Source organism: Protomyctophum parallelum (assembly GCF_964188405.1).
Source record: "Protomyctophum parallelum genome assembly, chromosome: 9".
In the NCBI taxonomy this organism is placed as follows: domain Eukaryota; kingdom Metazoa; phylum Chordata; class Actinopteri; order Myctophiformes; family Myctophidae; genus Protomyctophum; species Protomyctophum parallelum.
The window spans coordinates 43374922-43392294 of record NC_139706.1 but is presented as its reverse complement, the minus strand read 5'-3'; the positions used below and the strand labels follow the sequence as shown (position 1 = coordinate 43392294).

The 17373-nt window shown below is 41.6% G+C and overlaps 1 protein-coding gene across 2 annotated transcripts; it reads left to right on the top strand.

Annotated features, from left to right (window-relative positions):
- Window positions 1-4721: 4721 nt before the first annotated feature.
- aasdhppt (aminoadipate-semialdehyde dehydrogenase-phosphopantetheinyl transferase) lies at window positions 4722-17052 on the top strand. 2 transcript variants are annotated; one of them, XM_083774019.1, is made up of 8 exons: window positions 4722-4847; window positions 5052-5203; window positions 6054-6167; window positions 7138-7264; window positions 9657-9778; window positions 11495-11653; window positions 13078-13146; window positions 13362-14030. In XM_083774019.1, exons 2-8 carry the CDS (start codon window positions 5060-5062, stop codon window positions 13524-13526), a joined length of 900 nt encoding a protein of 299 aa, XP_083630145.1. In that variant the 5' UTR covers window positions 4722-4847; window positions 5052-5059; the 3' UTR covers window positions 13527-14030. The 2 variants fall into 2 exon arrangements, with proteins under 2 accessions (XP_083630145.1, XP_083630144.1); XM_083774018.1 differs by lacking the exon at window positions 4722-4847 and adding an exon at window positions 16966-17052 and having other exon boundaries at window positions 5036-5203; window positions 13362-13556.
- The last annotated feature ends 321 nt before the right edge of the window (window positions 17053-17373 follow it).

Below are 17373 nucleotides of genomic sequence, written 5' to 3'. Positions count from 1 at the left end.
TCACCATTTTGAATGATTTGGGCATTTAGAAGGTTTCCACCCAACAGCAATGTTGTACTTACCCATTCTGACCTGAGATCAGATTCATACGAGGTTTCCGCCGGGGACACACTGGTCTGATGAACCCATTCTGACCTGAGATCAGATTAAAAAAATGTCAGTCGCTCTTCGATTTTTCAAAAATAGCAGACCTACAAGCTCGTATTGCGCCACTCGGTGGCGCGATATGAGCTTGTAGATCTGCTATTTTTAAATAGCTAAAGCATAACATGATGCCAACACCAAAACGGGTGCCCGGTCAGAATGGGTTAAGGCAAGGCAAATTTGCTATATTTGTATAGAACATTTCAGAGTGTTACATACAGTGGAGTGAAGAATGAACATAATTTATAAAAAGGACAATTGAATAACAAAATACAATTCTGCGTCAATTTGTTGATATAATGATAAAGATATACAAAAGATTATATATATATATCTCTAAGAAAATGGTGTCAGCCTTCCATTCAACACCTCTCTTTTCCCTCTCCTGTCTTTTGGCCTCATATCCATCCACATCACTGCACCGTCTTACCCCACGCCACCGCCCCCCTCCCACCAACGTCTCGATCTCCAACTCATCTTCCTTTCATCTTCTCACTTTCCCCCTTCATCTTGTTTTTACTACCAGTATGCGCAAAGTGCATCTCAATGATCCCCATGCAGTCACACCAGACATCGGAAAAGGACTGGAGAATAGAACCCCTGACATCTTCTGATGGCCTGAACCGCTCGGGCGAGCACTTTCAGACCTTATCTTCGTGTAATGGGTCCCCACTAATGCTCATTATAAGATGGCACCATCGGTGTCTGCTAAGTCTGTGTCTCAGAGGAGGGCTGTGGGCAGTTAAAGTCAAATTCCACTTAGCATTGGTCAGTGACCAGACGTCCCGGTGTGGCCAGAGTTGTCCCAGTTTCAAATGTCAAATGGGTTTTCACAAAAGTTCAAATAATAACACTTGTTTTGAGTGTTTCACCCTATTTTATGATTATCATGTATACTGTTCTGTTGAAAGGTGCCGTCAAGATAAAAACCATAAAAAGAGACAGTTACGCTATACGCCTTCTCCAAAACACCTACATGAACATTTATGTCTAGATGATGGTGCTTGTTTGTTTGTTTATTTGTTTGCTTGTTTGTTTGTTTGTTTGTTTGTCTGTCTGTCTGTTTGATATGCCACCTCCAGCACACAAGATTTTAATTTCCAGGCGGCTAAAAGTTGATCTCTGCTGTTTACTGTCCACTAAACACTCTTGGCTTTAACACTCTTATTTCTCTCTCTTCCTTTCCATTTGATTTGGTTTATTTTTTTTCTAGTAAAACAACAATACCAAACTTTGATCTCTCTGTGTGATTATTTGTTTGACAATATGGTGCTTCTTTGCAAACATGAAGTCACTGTCGGGTGAAAACCTTGTATGGCAAAAACCCATTACTTTCCAGGAAATGGAAAAATACCTGTGTTCCAATGGGTCTAATGTAGTTATTTAGTTACAAACTTGTGTTAATAGGCTTAGATGTTTATGATATTCACACAGACTTAACCACTTTCAAATGTCCAAAACCATAGTTTAACTGCTTTTGTACAACACAGTCATACAGTACGACAAAGTATAAAATGGTAAAATATGGATATACAAGATTAAACAGTTATCGAACATGACGTTGGTCATCCTGGATATCGGGATATCGTGGGCCAAATGTGTAAAATAGAATTGCACGTTTTCTAATAATCTAAATCTACAAAGTAACATTTTCTAATAATTGAAGTGGAGTAATAAAGTACATTATTTGCCACTGGAGTAGAAATAAAAAGTATAAAATGACACACTCAATGTAAAAGTGAGTAATGGACTTGACTGTGAAGCCCTTTGGATAAACGGCGCTATAGAAAGACAGCATTTCTCAGCTGAATGACCTCTGGTGGGAGCAGCAGACAAGGGGTTAAAGATCCCTCGCTGTGATTTGGCCGTTTTTCCACTTCCTTCATCCCGCGGGACGTCACACTCACTGGTGCACGACCACCACTGACAAGCATTTCCCATTACCTCTATGCGCGCACACACACACACGCACACGCACACGCACACACACACACTCCCAGGTCATTACGAACAAGCCTTTCCCATTTTCTCTAAGATGGGCTGAAATGACAACTTTAATCGCTTGCTCAACCCGCTTAGCCTCACCCAATTCACACGCACGCACGCACGCACACACACACACACACACACACACACACACACACACACACACACACACACACACACACACACACACACACACACACACACACACACACACACACACACACACACACACACACACACACACACACACATTATTCCCTCCATCCTATGTTCTCCACACCTATACGCATTATCTCTCTCTCTCCACCCACCCATTTATCTCTGGGACACCATTCTACAATGTACAATCCTTACTCCTTAGTGATAATTTAGGTCTCAGATTGTACAAATGGAATCAAAATTCCACGAAATGTGGAATTGAAAGGAAGTGAAAGTTGTCTTTGTGGTATAGGTATAGTTTACGTCGTCTTACGTCGTCGTCGACTACACAACATTGTGAAGGCGTCACAATGTTGTGGCCATTCATTTTTCAGAGGTACGTGATGGTGATACCATCTGCAAAGGTTTTTTTGGTCGTTTTGACATCAGATTTTGTCCAAACATCATGCAAATTGGTACATCGTCTCTCTATTCTATAGCCATTCAACGAAACTGGTCTTTCACATTTGTCATACTCCTTCCTGATTGGGCGACTGTGGCTCAGGAGGTAGAGCAGGTCGTCCAATGATCCATGGGTCGGCGGTTTGAATCCCGGCTCCTCCTGTCTACATGTCGAAGTGTCCTTGGGCAAGACACTGAACCCCAAATTGCTAAAGCGCCTTGGATAAAGGCGCAGGCGCTATATAAATGTACCATTTATTGGCTAAGATTGGCTTCCAAAGTTTGCATTTTTGATTGATTGATTGAAATATTTATTAACGGTTTGCAGAATAACAGTACATTTCAAGCACAAACTCAATACAAATACTGTCAACTTTAAGCATTACACTTGTTTACAAGAGGGTCCAACATGTTCAATTCATCAAAACATTTAGAGACGTACAAATAGACACAAAGAACAGAACAGGAATTCATCATAAAGGAGGTAAAAAAGGAAAAAGAAACATATACAGTGGGGGGAAAAGGGGTGGGGGGGGGATTCAGATTTTACGGGGGCCAGTTTCGAATTGCAGCCGTCTGTAGGTGCCCTTTGAGAGCGGAATGCATGAGTAATCAGTTTTGAACAATAAAACGCAAATCATGAACACATTGTTTGATTTCCTTGAAATTTTGCATGCACATTCCCACTAGGCCGAGGAACAAATGCAGCCTCATGGTGGCGCTATAACTGGCCTATTACCTATAACTGCACAGATCTGTTTAAAACTTTGTATGCACACTCTCTAGAGGCCAAGAAAAAACCTTTATGCTACTACTCTTTATAGCGTCATCAGGAGGCCCACATTATGTAAAACACATGTTTTACTTATTACTCCTTCAGATTTTATCCAAATTTCACGCTAATCGGTACACATGATCTCTATAGTCATGTGATCAAGACAGGTCTGTTTGATTTATCATATTCCATCCTGATTGGCCAAGGTGGCCAAAAGTATTTTTATTTTGAACAAAGTAAAATATGAGTTGGATACGAATGTACTGCATGAGGATGTTGTATTGCACACTGGTTTTACCATATTTTATTTACTGTTTGGAAGTGTGGGGCAATTTACAATTTACAATTTAGGCATTTAGCAGACGCTCTTAATCCAGAGCGATTTACATTAAGCAGGAACAAAAAGCATGGGAATACATCACAAAAAAGCATTTATCATGAAACATGCGTAGGCTAAGCTAAGAAAGTAACAGTGGAATATCTATATTATGAGACTATATAAACTATATATCTATACTACTATGCTATACATATGTACTATGGCGTGCTATGACTATATACAATGCAATTATAGTGCTGTCTACCTAACATGCTATAAGTCTATCAAATGCTATCTAAGTCTACCGAAATGCTATCTAAGGGGGTATAGGATAAGTGCTATGTGCCATGATGGAGTCTGGCAACTCATATAAGAGTAATATGACTCCTTTGATTATGTTACAAAAAAGAGCGATAATAATTATTAGAGGATTTCAGAGCAGGCTTGCTGAAAATCATGGATTTGGTTGAACTACAAACATTATTAGTGGTGTACAGAGCGAAAAACTGATTGTTACCAAAACAGTTACATAAGATATTTGATTTTAGTTCAGAGGATATGGACCATAGAAGAAGATATGATTTTAAACATATCTGTTTGCTTGGACAACATTAAAACAAATGTGCACTTCTGTTACAGGTATACAGTTATGGAATTCACAAAGCCAGGAGTTGAAGAGTTGTACAACAGTGTTTCAGAAAGTGTTTTAAAAGAAAAAATATATAAATTATGAATTGGAGGGTTGAATTTAATTCTCCTTATTTAGCCTGAAAAGTGAATTGACCCAAGATACGTCATGTTGATGAGATACTGTAAACACGCTCCCATTGGACAATGCAGAGACATACGTCACGAGTTCCGTCTTCCTCTTCCGGACTCATGCCAAGACGCAATAATGTAAACACTATCCACTACGATACCACAGCGCGAAAGCTTACAATGTTTCCACATACTGGCACTGCTTTTACACAGGCGTCTTAGGACAGGTTACGTTTAAATGTGCATGTCTTCCTAGATAGATTGGTAAGTTGACAGCTCCGTGGAATATTACTGTTAGTTCATGTCTGTAGTCTGACTCTCTACTAGTAGTTAGTGATAGTTTCATTAGTATGAAGTTATGAACCAGCGCCGAAGTTGTGGGGTTCAATTACTGTGAAAGTGTCAATTTAAGTGACATTTTGTATATATTTGTACACTTAAAAACCTTGTTTGTGGTGGGGTCTGCAGTGCCAGTGATGGGGTCTGTGCGGTGGGCGTTTCGCTGCGGCTCATGGAAGCCCAGCAGGGCTGAATGGCTGCGGGCGGCTCGCTCTGTCCAGCCCGAAGAGAAGGAGAGGATCGGACAGTTCGTGTTCGCAAAGGACGCCAAATCAGCAATGGTGAGTGTGATTATAATAACAATGTATATGCATGTATTGTACAACAAAGAAACATCTATGTGCAAACCGACTTGTGGAAAGAAGAAAAGAAAAAAAACTTTGGAGAATGCGGGCATCGATCCCGCTACCTCTCGCATGCTAAGCGAGCGCTCTACCATTTGAGCTAATTCCCCTTGCATTTGGCTTTGCCGCTCAGTACCTATTTAAAGATACACACCAGACTGGGACAATTTTATACGCTGAGGAAAGCATATTGGCCATTTAGCTACAAATCTTCTGGATTTCTTGTCTGACATTGCTGCAGTGCCAGTGAGAATTATGCTGTGTTTCTGAATCCAAATAGACCTAGTCAGTCAAAGACCGTGGTGCCGAACGTCCTGGACACCACTAGATGGCGCTGCTGCCACACACTATGAAAAATGTCACAAATAATAATAATAAAAAACAGCACTGTAGCCTATATACTTTTGGCCTTCATTATAATTATAGATAAAGACAAATTCAATCACAGTAGGCAGTAAGATTGCATACATATAATTGTAGTGTTTCTCAAAGTGAGGGACCTTCAGGGTTACCTGAAGGGGTTCCAAATGGACCCTTATAGGCATGTCTCTAACTCTGAGAGTGTACAAATGGAACCAAATTATTAACCCTGTGTCCATTTGGTTCCATTTTATACACTCAGACTCAGAAGTATGGTGGTCATTGAAAATGTTTTTTTTTTTTTAGGGGAAAAAAAGTTTGAGTTCCACCGCTATAGTAATGTTATAGCAGACATGAAGTCCATATACCAGCTCTGACAATGTGATGAAAGCGGTTCCTTTAACCCTGGTGTCTGTTCCTCCTCCAGGCTGGCAGGTTATTGATGCGGAGGTTCATATGTGAGAAGATGGAGCTTCCGTGGTCAGAGGTCCGACTGGAGCGCTCTCCCAGAGGGAAACCTTACCTGGCCAACCCCCCGAAGGTACACTCTGAATGGGTCAACAACAGTCACAATGTCAACATTCCACATTACCATTCAATCCGGGAAAGCATCTGTGTCATTTTAGATTTTATTCCTGTATATAGATAGCACATTGGTTCTCAGAAAAAACTATAGCATCACAATCATTTTAACCACTTACCATTACTTTATACTTTGGATATTAAAAAATCACTTCGCAATATGAGCTTGTAGATCTGCTATTCTTTTGAAACCGTGAAAATGTGTGAAAGTCTAGTTTCTTATTTACTAGGGGGTCCGCACGTAATTCCGACGGAGCATTGTCGCATGTCGGACATGCGCTGCTCCCATGTTTGCGGTTATGGTTAGGTTAGGGTTTGAGGTGGGTTGTCGTTTGTCAGACCAATGACTAGTCTGAACTAAGTACTGCACCTATCAATGTATTTCACATGATATGACTTTAAAAGGAGAAGTTTTTAAAAGATGACGGTCAGTGGTGGAAGACGTAATGAAGTACCAATGCCACTGCTAATCACCATTACACACACACACACACACACACACACACACACACACACACACACAAATTTAACATCTTTATTTGTATTCACATTTTACAAGAAACTTCTTGAACACAAACAATAGTGGATGCGCAAACTTGAGAAAACTCTACAACAAGTGCTTCAGATACAGATCACGGGTACAGAAAGCATCGCCACACACACACACACACACACACACACACACACACACACACACACACACACACACACACACGTATATCATTATATGTATTATACATATACATCTGGGGGGGAAAAAGCTCAAATATTGAGCAAATATGAGTAAATCTCATCAAAAAAGTGGAAATGAAAGGCATAATAGAAAGTGGTATCAAATGTGGGCCCGTGGCCTAATGCATATCAAACTGGGGGTCCTGTCCTTTGACAAGAAGGTTGAGAATCCCTGTTCTACATTATACCTCTCTAAGGTGACCGGTTTGGGTTCTGTAGCCTGGCCCTGGAGTTTCAACATCTCCCACCAGGGGGAGTATGCAGTGCTGGCTGCTCAACAGGGACTGCAGGTTGGTGTGGATGTGATGAAGACCACCATGCCAGGTAAACTCAACTCCACTTTATTGTCACCTCGCAGGGATGCAGGTGTAAGGAAGTGGGTGAAATCGTTTGGCTTACAAGCAGTGTGAGGAAGGAAGGAAGGAAGGCAGAAAGACAGAAAAACAGAACAGAACAGACGTGATATCAACATGGCAGGGTGAATATGCCTGCATACGGTGGTGCATGGTACATGTTTAACCCATTCTGACCTGAGATCAGATTCATACGAGGTTTCCGCCGGACACACACTGGTCCTGATGAACCCATTCTGACCTGAGATCAGATTCTAATAATGTCAGTAGTTCTTCGATTTTTCAAAAATAGCAGACCTACAAGCTCGTATCGCGCCACTCGGTGGCGCGATACGAGCTTGTAGATCTGCTATTTTTCAATAGCTAAAGCATAACATGATGCCGACACCAAAATGGGTGCCCGGTCAGAATGGGTTAAAGTAGTAGTGGGATAGCAGTAAAATAATAGTAGCAGATGTAATAACAGATACTGTAGGTACGTACATGGTTTAAGAAGAAATCAATAAAAGTAAGAAGGCAATATGTCACATGTCCTAAAAACAGAAGTACACAGGGCCCCAGCAATGCCAGCATCAAACCAGTTATTGTAGCATGGTTGGGCTTCTAACCGTTGTACATGAAAGAGAAGAATTTGATCTAAAAATCACACTTGTGTGAAGTGAGGCGCATCACTTCTTTATTCAAACATTGTACACTATATTTGCTTAACCCATTCTGACCTGAGATCAGATTCATACGAGGTTTCCACTGGACACACACTGGTCTGATCAACCCATTCTGACCTGAGATCAGATTCTAAAAATGTCAGTCGTTCTTCGATTTAAAAAAAAATAGCAGACCTGCAAGCTCGTAGCGCGCCACTCGGTGGCGCGCTACGAGCTTGTAGATCTGCTATTTTTCAATAGCTAAAGCACGACATGATGCTAACACCAAAATGGGTTCCCGTTCAGAATGGGTTAAAGTGCTCTAAACAAACATTAACATTTCTGTAGACTTGGCTGCCACATGTCATCACGTGGGGTGCTGTTTTTTTATGTCTGTCTATTATAGATTTGGCTAACATCTAACTATAAATGCACCAAGTCTCGTTTGTACGTCTGTAACTCGAGAACCGTTTTCCCCACCGCCCCACCAAATTTGACACACGCTTTCCACCCCTCCGTAGGGGGTGCAGTGTCCGGTGTTGAGTCGGTCGGACCCACGGTTGAACAGAACTGCCCCAAAAAGGCCTCTGCCCGGGCTCCGGACAGGGCCCCTGCCCAGTGTCCATATGTTCTGACATCATTCTGACGTCTGCATAGACTCCATATTTGGGCATGCCTGACAAAGAACTCCATATGGGCATAAAAGGGACAAAGACATAATATCTGGGTGGGGCATGCATTTCCAACTTGCATCGTTCCAAGTAGGCCAGTGCCCAATGGGCACCGCTGTAGAGACCCCACAGGCATCGCTCTAGTATTATGTAATTTCTGAAAGCCAGACGTTGATTGATTGAATACTTTATTAGACAGAAATGTAAACAGATGCTTGAACTCATGAGTCTCATGAGCATGAGTTCAAGTCCGTTGCTCTCCCCAGGTTGGCGGAGGGTGTGTAGAGCCCAGGATCACATTAGATGATTGACACAGGGGTGAAAAATGGGTTACAAAATCGTGGGATAAAAAATATATTTAAAAAAAGAAATGTAAACAGAGTACAGTCTAAAAGCATATCACCAAAAACAGTCTTTGCGGTCTTGTTTTCATTCAGGTCCTGGAGGGGATAGTGTTCCTCAAAAATGTCATTCTAATCTTGGTTGTTGGTTACAGCTGTATTTCCTGTCATGGCCACACAGTGTCCCTGTGCACACGCGCAGGCACACATTTTATGTGCAAATAAATCAAACTAAACTAAAGACCTATTGATCTACTTAAATGAAAACTCATTTTCAAGGTTTTGGAGAAGAAAAACATTATAATAATACAAATGTTTTTTACATGACAGTTTTAATGTTAATGTTCTATTATCAATAACAATAATGTATTATTATTATTTGGGGGCTCACATGCTCATGGTCTATCAGTGGTCTCTGACCCACAGGTTGAGAATCACTGGTGTGAATAAAACAGAATTAGGCCAAGTTACGGTGAACACGTTACTTTTAAAATGTAAACGTTAAATGTAAAGAGATGCATGTCAGATGAATGATCATAACCTATATCACCTTTTTCTGTCTGGTTTTACCCGTCTTCCTTCCTTCCTTCCTTCCTTCCTTCCTTCCTTCCTTCCTTCCTTCCTTCCTTCCTTCCTTCCTTCCTTCTATTTCTGTCCACTATTTCCTTCTATTTCTGTCCCCTCTCTCTCTCTCCCGCTCTCTCCAGGAAGCAGTAGCGTGTCAGAATTCTTCCGCATCATGACTCGTCACTTTACGGAGCACGAGTGGAGTGTCATCCAATCATCTGGCTCGGAGCACCAGCAACTCACCGCTTTCTACCGCCACTGGGTAACCCTGGCAACCACAATTATGTCATTTTAGAATTAAACGTAGGGATAAGTGATATTTCTGATACAGGAAAAAAACAAGTGAAATTGGAAGTAATGACTTATAGATCGGTACTCTCTCCTGATTGGCTGAACTCACCTGAAAATGTATGTCATTTTTATTACAGAGCTGGAGAGATGCGGAGATCCCTGTTACTGAACAAACAATGACTACTATTAGATTATAACGCTTTAACCTTTGAACAAACAAACCCAAAAACATATAATTTACCCTTCCTTTAATTGTCATAAAATAATTGCCTCAAACCATCGCTGCTCGTGAAAGGGAAAAAAGAGAGAGAGAGGAAAAAAATGCCACAAAGGCATAAAAATTCATATCCAGGCACTCGAGATGGAAAGTAAAAGGCCTTTAAATACGGGCTACAAAAAACACCAATGTGTGTCGGCCATTGAGCCTTCTTCAGGGTGTGATGACACATCTTTTTGCCTTTGTGCAAAGTCATAATTGCATTGCTACTGTGCCACAACTCAACGCCCCCAAATGGCACTAGAGTAAAGATAATTGTGAGATTGAGAGGGTGCAAAACAGGCGTGGCGGACATCGGCTGATATCATTGCTGACTAATTGACTGATGAGAGTGCTCAACAGTTGCCATAGTGATAGCCTAGTAATAAATACGATTATTGTGGTTCATTAGCTCTGGAGCAGTGTTTTGTCTGGAGCCACAAGATTTACACAAAACCGCCTGTTATATTAATGCACAGTGTGTGTTATACTGTATGGTCGCTGTCGGGGGGGGGGGGAGACCATGTACGTACAAAACTGTTACTCTTCAGGAACTGGGAAATAAATTAAATAACCTGTGTTCCAATGGAACCATTAAGCTCTTGTTAATATTTGTTAATCAATATTCATAAAAACCCAATTTTCGGATCGTTTGTGTGACACTGTATCATGATGAAGTTGGGCATTCATTTACAAAACAAAACAAAACGTATAAAGTTGAAATACAGACAAGGTTTCTGCCCGACAGCGACGTTATACAGTATAGTTATGTGTGTGCTAACACCCTCACACTTTCATGTATGTGTGTGAATTTGTACTCGTCGTGAAATGAGGCAAGGTTCTACTTAAATAAATACACAGAAGGAGGGACATTTTATGTACAGCAAAAAGGCGAAAAATATAGCCAATCTACAAGCTCACAACACATCACATTGTGATTATGTGACCTTGTAGCTCAGCTGTTCTTGCTATATACCCAAAAAACAATGACCTGAGGGGATATCAGCAGAGGGATGGATCCTCACACCCACCAAATTTAATCCTGACATTTTCTTTGTCCTAATTCAGTTTGAATTATATACAACATAGACCGTGAGGTGCCATACTGTGTGGTGCCGACAGCTGGTGTAAAACTGATACATTGAAATAAATGGATTAAGATTTCGTATCATCCCAAAAAGCGTATATAAAAAATAGGCATTATAAAAAGTCATTATATCTAGAATTTCATTTAGTTTTAGTTAGTTTTGAAAACACACAATATTGTTTCAGTTGGTTATAGTTATTTATTTATTTATTCTTGTTTTCATTTATTTCAGTTGACAAAAATGTTTTTTTCTATTTCAGTTTTCGGGGCCCTAAACCTAACCCTAACCTCACAAAAACTATACCTAATCCTAACTTTGAGATGATTTGGCTCTGTCCATCAAGGCACTGAAGGAGAGCTTCATCAAAGCCATCGGCACAGGGCTGGGTTTCGACCTGCAGCGGGTGGAGTTCCACCTCTGCTCTGAAGCCGTCGCAGAGGGCCGGGCCTTACGCCAGACCAAGATGCATCTGGACGATGAGGAGGAGGACTGGATGTTTGAGGTGAGTAGAGGTCAAGAGGCATGGCGAGGTCAAATTTCCCATGTATGGGCATGCCCCTTTTTGTGCCCATACTGTATATGGAGCTGACTGATTTGTTTGCACCTGATGCCATGACAACACCTTGAGGTTCGACAACACACTCCATATTTGGGCGTAGCTGCATTGGGAATTGGGAATTATATGGTTATGGCTGGCATGAGCGTGACAATGTGCTCTCCCCGCCCACCCTCCCTTTAAGCCAATTTTAATATAGGATTTGTAAAAAACAATATAGGATTTGTAAAAACGAATTGATTATTTTTATTAAAATTGATGGTCAATATGTTAGTTTATAATCTATTGTATTAGCTTGATTTACTGTTACCTACAGTATATGGATCCACTCAGTCTCAGGCCCAGTCTGTACGACATGGATGTGCGTAGAATGAAACGATGAAAAGGCTTGGTGGAATCACTTCTTCCAGGTCCTCTGTGCTGTGTGTGCAGAGAGCCTGCTGCTGAAAGCATCCGCATAGTTATTCAGGAGTGACTTACACACACACACACACACACACACACACACACACACACACACACACATGATGACACCATGATGACACATTACCACAATCCATTTCCTCATGTCTTCCTCAATCCCTTTCTTTCTCTAAACCCCTTGACCTTCTCCCATCATTTCTCTACCCTATATACTATATACTACCCCCTCCCCTCCACTTCCAATGTCCTCTCCTTTCCCCCTCTCCTCTCCTCTCTTCCATCCCCTCTCCTCTCAGCTCTCCTCATTCCTCTCCCCTCCTCCCGCATTCGTCCTCCCCCTCCTCTCCTCCCCTCTCCCCCTTCTCTTCTCCTCTCCTCCAGGTTGATCCGTACTGTAGCTTTAAGTGTCGTTAGCGTTTCAAGTTGTCTAGAAGTCCTTCTTGTCTTCCACTTGTGGTTTCAATCAAACCACAGCCTCTCAATTTCATTCAGTCAATCATTGCTCATCATTGTCGGGTGGAAACCTTGTATGTCCAAAGCTGTTATTTTTTATATTATATAAAATCATTATATTTATAGTGAAGATAGGCGATCTACAAGCAATCTCACATGTGCTATGTTCACTACCTGTATGAAGTATGGCGTTAGTTTATGAAAGAAACAAGTTAAAATATGGAGATACAAGGTTTATGCCCGACAGCAACAAAATGAGGAAACACCCTCCATCAGTCCCTACCCCCCCCCCCCCCCCCCTCTATCTCTCTCCCTCTTCCTCCCTCCCCCCTTTAACAGCAAACAGTCACAAGGCCAATCAATCAAGACCAAATCAAAACAGAAGAAGCAGCCCTTTTATAAGACTAACTTAAATGCCATTCATATAATCACTTTCCTAAAATGGTGTGTGTGTGTGTGTGTGTGTGTGTGTGTGTGTGTGTGTCATTCTCCAGGAGAGCCTGTTGGATGCAGACCACCATGTTGCTGTAGCGATCGGACCCCCAGTGACGCCCGGAGCTGGGGTGAGCAATATTGTCATGTCCATTTTTAAGTGGTGCAACCACTTCAATAACCGTCTTGCCGGCAGCATTAAATCGCGCATTGCCAAGGTTTTAGCTGTAGACTAGAGAAAGGCATGTTGACTGTAAAGTTCCAAATGACTGAAATCAGTGGCGACTGAGAACTTGAATGCATGTAAACGTTCCCTAGTAACATTTTGTCTCTCTGTCACCCCCAGCCTCTGGCCTCATCCCTCTCTATCCCTCCCTATCCCTTCACACTGGTGTCATTCAGTGACCTCATCAGCTCGGCCATGCCCCTGACGGAGGAAGACCCCACCTACTGGGACAGCTTTGAGAGGAAGGCTGACGCCCCGGAGAGACAGAGACACACGTCCACATAGACACAAGACACTGGGGCCTAGATTTTGAAGGTGCGTTTTACCATGTGGTAATACATAAATTGCCCTCGCTCTGCGCACAATGGTATTATGAAAGGCATATCGGCCCGTGTTGAACGCACTCGGCCCGTGTTGAACGCACACACATTATGGCATACGGCGTTCCTGAATATTTTAGCATTGTGGGAGTGTCCATATGTTAATTATTTTCGCTTTGCGCAATTTGCGATTAAGCCCCTTGACCTAAAGACACTCAGCGCATAACGATTAGACGTGGGTCTGACCACCTCATAAACGCAACAAGCACTGTTTGATTTTACACTTGAGCGGCTCTGGGAGGCTGGTAGAGTGTTGCCATGTCTGTTTATTATAAGCGGCTTCTTTTTCTGTAAAGTTGCTTGTAAATATTGGTAGTTGTACTATTTTGTGGTTGCTTTTCTTGTTTCTAAAGTGGTTATTTGGGCTTTTCTCCTAATGTTGTTTAAACCAGTGATCCTCACACAGCACATTCCCATGTCAAGGATCCTCAGATGAATGCATTTGCCCAACTAAGGACGGCTAATCCAAAAAAATTATAAAAAAATTCCAAGATTACTTTTGAAAATAGCAGATCTATACCAGCTCACAATGCATCACATTCATTCATTAAAACTATGAACTCTGACTGCAGGGGGATATATATAATGATCATTATAACAATGTGCAAGAACATATTTAAAAATAAGGAAGAACTTTATATTTGTGGACAATCAAAATATGTTTTTTTATTTTAATGTGGTGTCATTAAAATTAATCTGGATATCTAGAAAATAAAAACATGGCACTTCATTTAAAATAGGTTGCAGACCCCTGTTATATGAGCTTATTTTTATAGACCTATTTACTTGTTTCTATGAGACATGGCAACAGCCTTTTTTTGCGTCTTTCTTTTGTAAAATGTTGAGATTAGAAACGGCCATAATTCTTTCATTTCTCAACCTTAAAAATAAATAAAAACATCTCCATAATCCTTGGGAAGTTTGCTTTCATATGCTGTATCACACCCGATTCAAGTCTTCTTCAATAAAATGCTACGAGCGAAGACCATATAACATCGGGGCCACAGGCACAGCATTAAGCAGCAACGTTCAACTCATTCCTTCATCATGACTTGAATGAAATAAAATATAATACACGTTATTTTACTGGTGTTTTTCAATAGAAACAAATTATTTTGAGGCATAAAGGTGACAGCATGCAGTGCAATAGGAATAATTACCCCAAATTTGACAAAGTCATGTCATGTCTTCTATGGTGCCAGCCTGAAGAAATGTAATACCACGATCCCCAAAGTGCGCATTCCGTATGTGACATCAGCTGACTGGTAAAGAGAATAGTACGGACATGTTGATTGGGTACGTCTCAAACACGCCTTAAACACACCCATGACTAATTCAAGGCCGTTTTTGCGCAATCCACGGGGTGTCGAAAGCGCTTCTTAACATGCCCAATTGCAATATGACATACCACACGCCCCCAGCTCTAAAAACTGTAATATGATATGTAATATTATTGGAACTGGTTAATCGACCTGTGGGAGACAATAGACATGAAAAGGTAGATGCCTTTCTTCTTGGATTCTTGGATCCTGTATGTCATCACCAGGAGCGGCAGCTCATAAGGGCCACGTGCATGTGCTGCAGCCTTGGAAAAAAGATTCACAATAGAGTCATGCAGCCTTGTGTGTGCTAAAAGATTCCTATAGTCATAGAGACACAAAGAGTCTCCTACCTCAAACGAGTTGAGGTACTACTGCTATTGCCGAAGACTCCGCCGGTCATCAAATTACTCAAATTACTACAGGGACTGGAGGCATTTTGTTTTCAAAGGAGAAAAAAAATAAGAAAAAAAGCCTGGGCGAGCCCACCAGGAAAGTTGCATAGGAGTGGGAGTGAACCTTGTACTTTGCTAACCAATAAGAATGCAGAGGGGCGTCGCTCCAAATGTGGTGACGTCAGTGTTCTCCGCGGTGTTGTGGACCTACAAAACATTAGCACGGGGGGTGGGGAAGTTTCCAGTGCTAGTTTTCTATGCCCAGAAAAGCACAGGGCTCTTTCAGACTATGACTGTTTTGGGTGAACTACTTTTTAAATGTACAATGTCCATTATTTTGGTCAGATACCTTTTGTAGTGAGATGCAGCGGTCGCCGGTCACCCTCTGTCCAGGGGAGTGAGATCATCACCTGTCCTTCCTTGTTGGGAGTACACAATCCCCTCACCTCACTGTCCTTCTGTATGTATTGTTCAGCTAGTATAGCAAAGCCATGTAAAGATTGATGCCGAAGATCTCTCCATGTGTGATGAGTTCACAATTAAAGCATAAAGTCTGATTCCTGGTGTAATCCAGGTCAAAATAGCCAAGTCAATAAAATAAAGATCTAAATATAAATGTATTTAGGATATAAACCAGGCTAAAAATACACTAACCAAACTTCTACAAAAGAGCTTTAACAATGAAAACTAAATCTAAGACTAAGTCTAAGACTATTTTACTATACAGAGTACAATGTATGGGTTTATATTCTATCTGTATTCACATTCATCTACTTGTGTAGTTTGAGAGCCCTGTAAGGTGCTCTGAACAAGCCAATGAACCAATTGACCCATCGGGTCTCAAGTAATAGACTGCACTTTGGAGAATCACCAGCCCAGTGCCAGGTGATGTGATTCAGCTAATTGCATGCTGCAGAGCACAGAATGTTCTGGAGAAAACGGGAGAGAGAAGCCTGTTGAGCAGACAATTTGACAAACTGAGAGGAAAGACAAGATGTGATGAATGTGAACAGATTGTTTTAAGAGTTTTGATTGATCCAGTCTCTTTTTGAGAGAAGAGTGCTGATCCTTTTGAGAAGTTTGATCCTGGAACCTGTTAATTGTGTGAACTTTGTGAACACTGACTTGGTGAGTTGAACTACTGTGTTTGTAGCCTCGATACCCAGGCTTTCATTTCGTCTGCGCGAAAGATGAAAGCCTGGAAAAAGCCGTGGGCTGAACCAGTCTAAAAGTGGGAGTCAACCCTTCCGGGTGGGCGTCGCTCTAAATGATGTGACGTAGCGCTGTACTAGGGGGGAGAGGAGGGGCCGGGGGTGACGGACAGATCGATGAGATCCAATCAGGGTGCGCGCTTTTCTGAGGCGCGACCCTCCCATCTAGGCCAGAAATGTCTCTGCTTAGGTCAGGCTACTGTGTTTGTGACTGACTGACTGCATGCAGCAGCAGCAGCAGCCATGTTACACTGCCTAACTTTCATGGTAACAGTTTTGATTTAATTGTATATCCAGCTAATTGTAAATGTACTATTAGTAGTTGAACTAAGATGAAGACAATGTTTTATTTTGTTTCAAAACTTTTAAGGGTGTGATCCTAATGTGTGATTATATGACCTGTTTTGTAAACCGGTCAGGTCTTTTTGCTTTGATTGGATTGATTCGAGTGATATTGGCATATCACTCTGGCGAGCTACCCACGATTCTACGGATGAAGATCCTCAACACCGCTGTCCCCTTAAATCAGATGAGAAATGGAGCCTTTGGTAGTGTGGTGTGGTACCACTGCAGCACACAGTGAGACTCTGTGTGCTAGCCACTTGTAGTGCACCTCCACTGCATACACATTGCACACACCTACCATACCTGGATGGACATACTGTACAAGTGTACAGTGAACTCACAATACACTGAACACTGAATACTTCTACCCAGATGGACTCTCAGTGAACTCTTGAAAGCTACACACATTCATTTCTACTCTATCACTGTCCCACGCAGTGGGAAATTCATTGGAATATAATAACTTAAAGGAGATTTATGGT

Excerpts from the sequence above, each read along its gene's own strand:
- aasdhppt (XM_083774018.1), top strand. The coding sequence starts at position 5,060 with ATGGGGTCTGTGCGGTGGGCGTTTCGCTGCGGCTCATGGAAGCCCAGC. Across the intron at positions 9,779-11,494 it reads CCGCTTTCTACCGCCACTGG|GCACTGAAGGAGAGCTTCAT; the intron begins GTAACCCTGGCA and ends CTGTCCATCAAG. Across the intron at positions 11,654-13,077 it reads AGGAGGACTGGATGTTTGAG|GAGAGCCTGTTGGATGCAGA; the intron begins GTGAGTAGAGGT and ends GTCATTCTCCAG.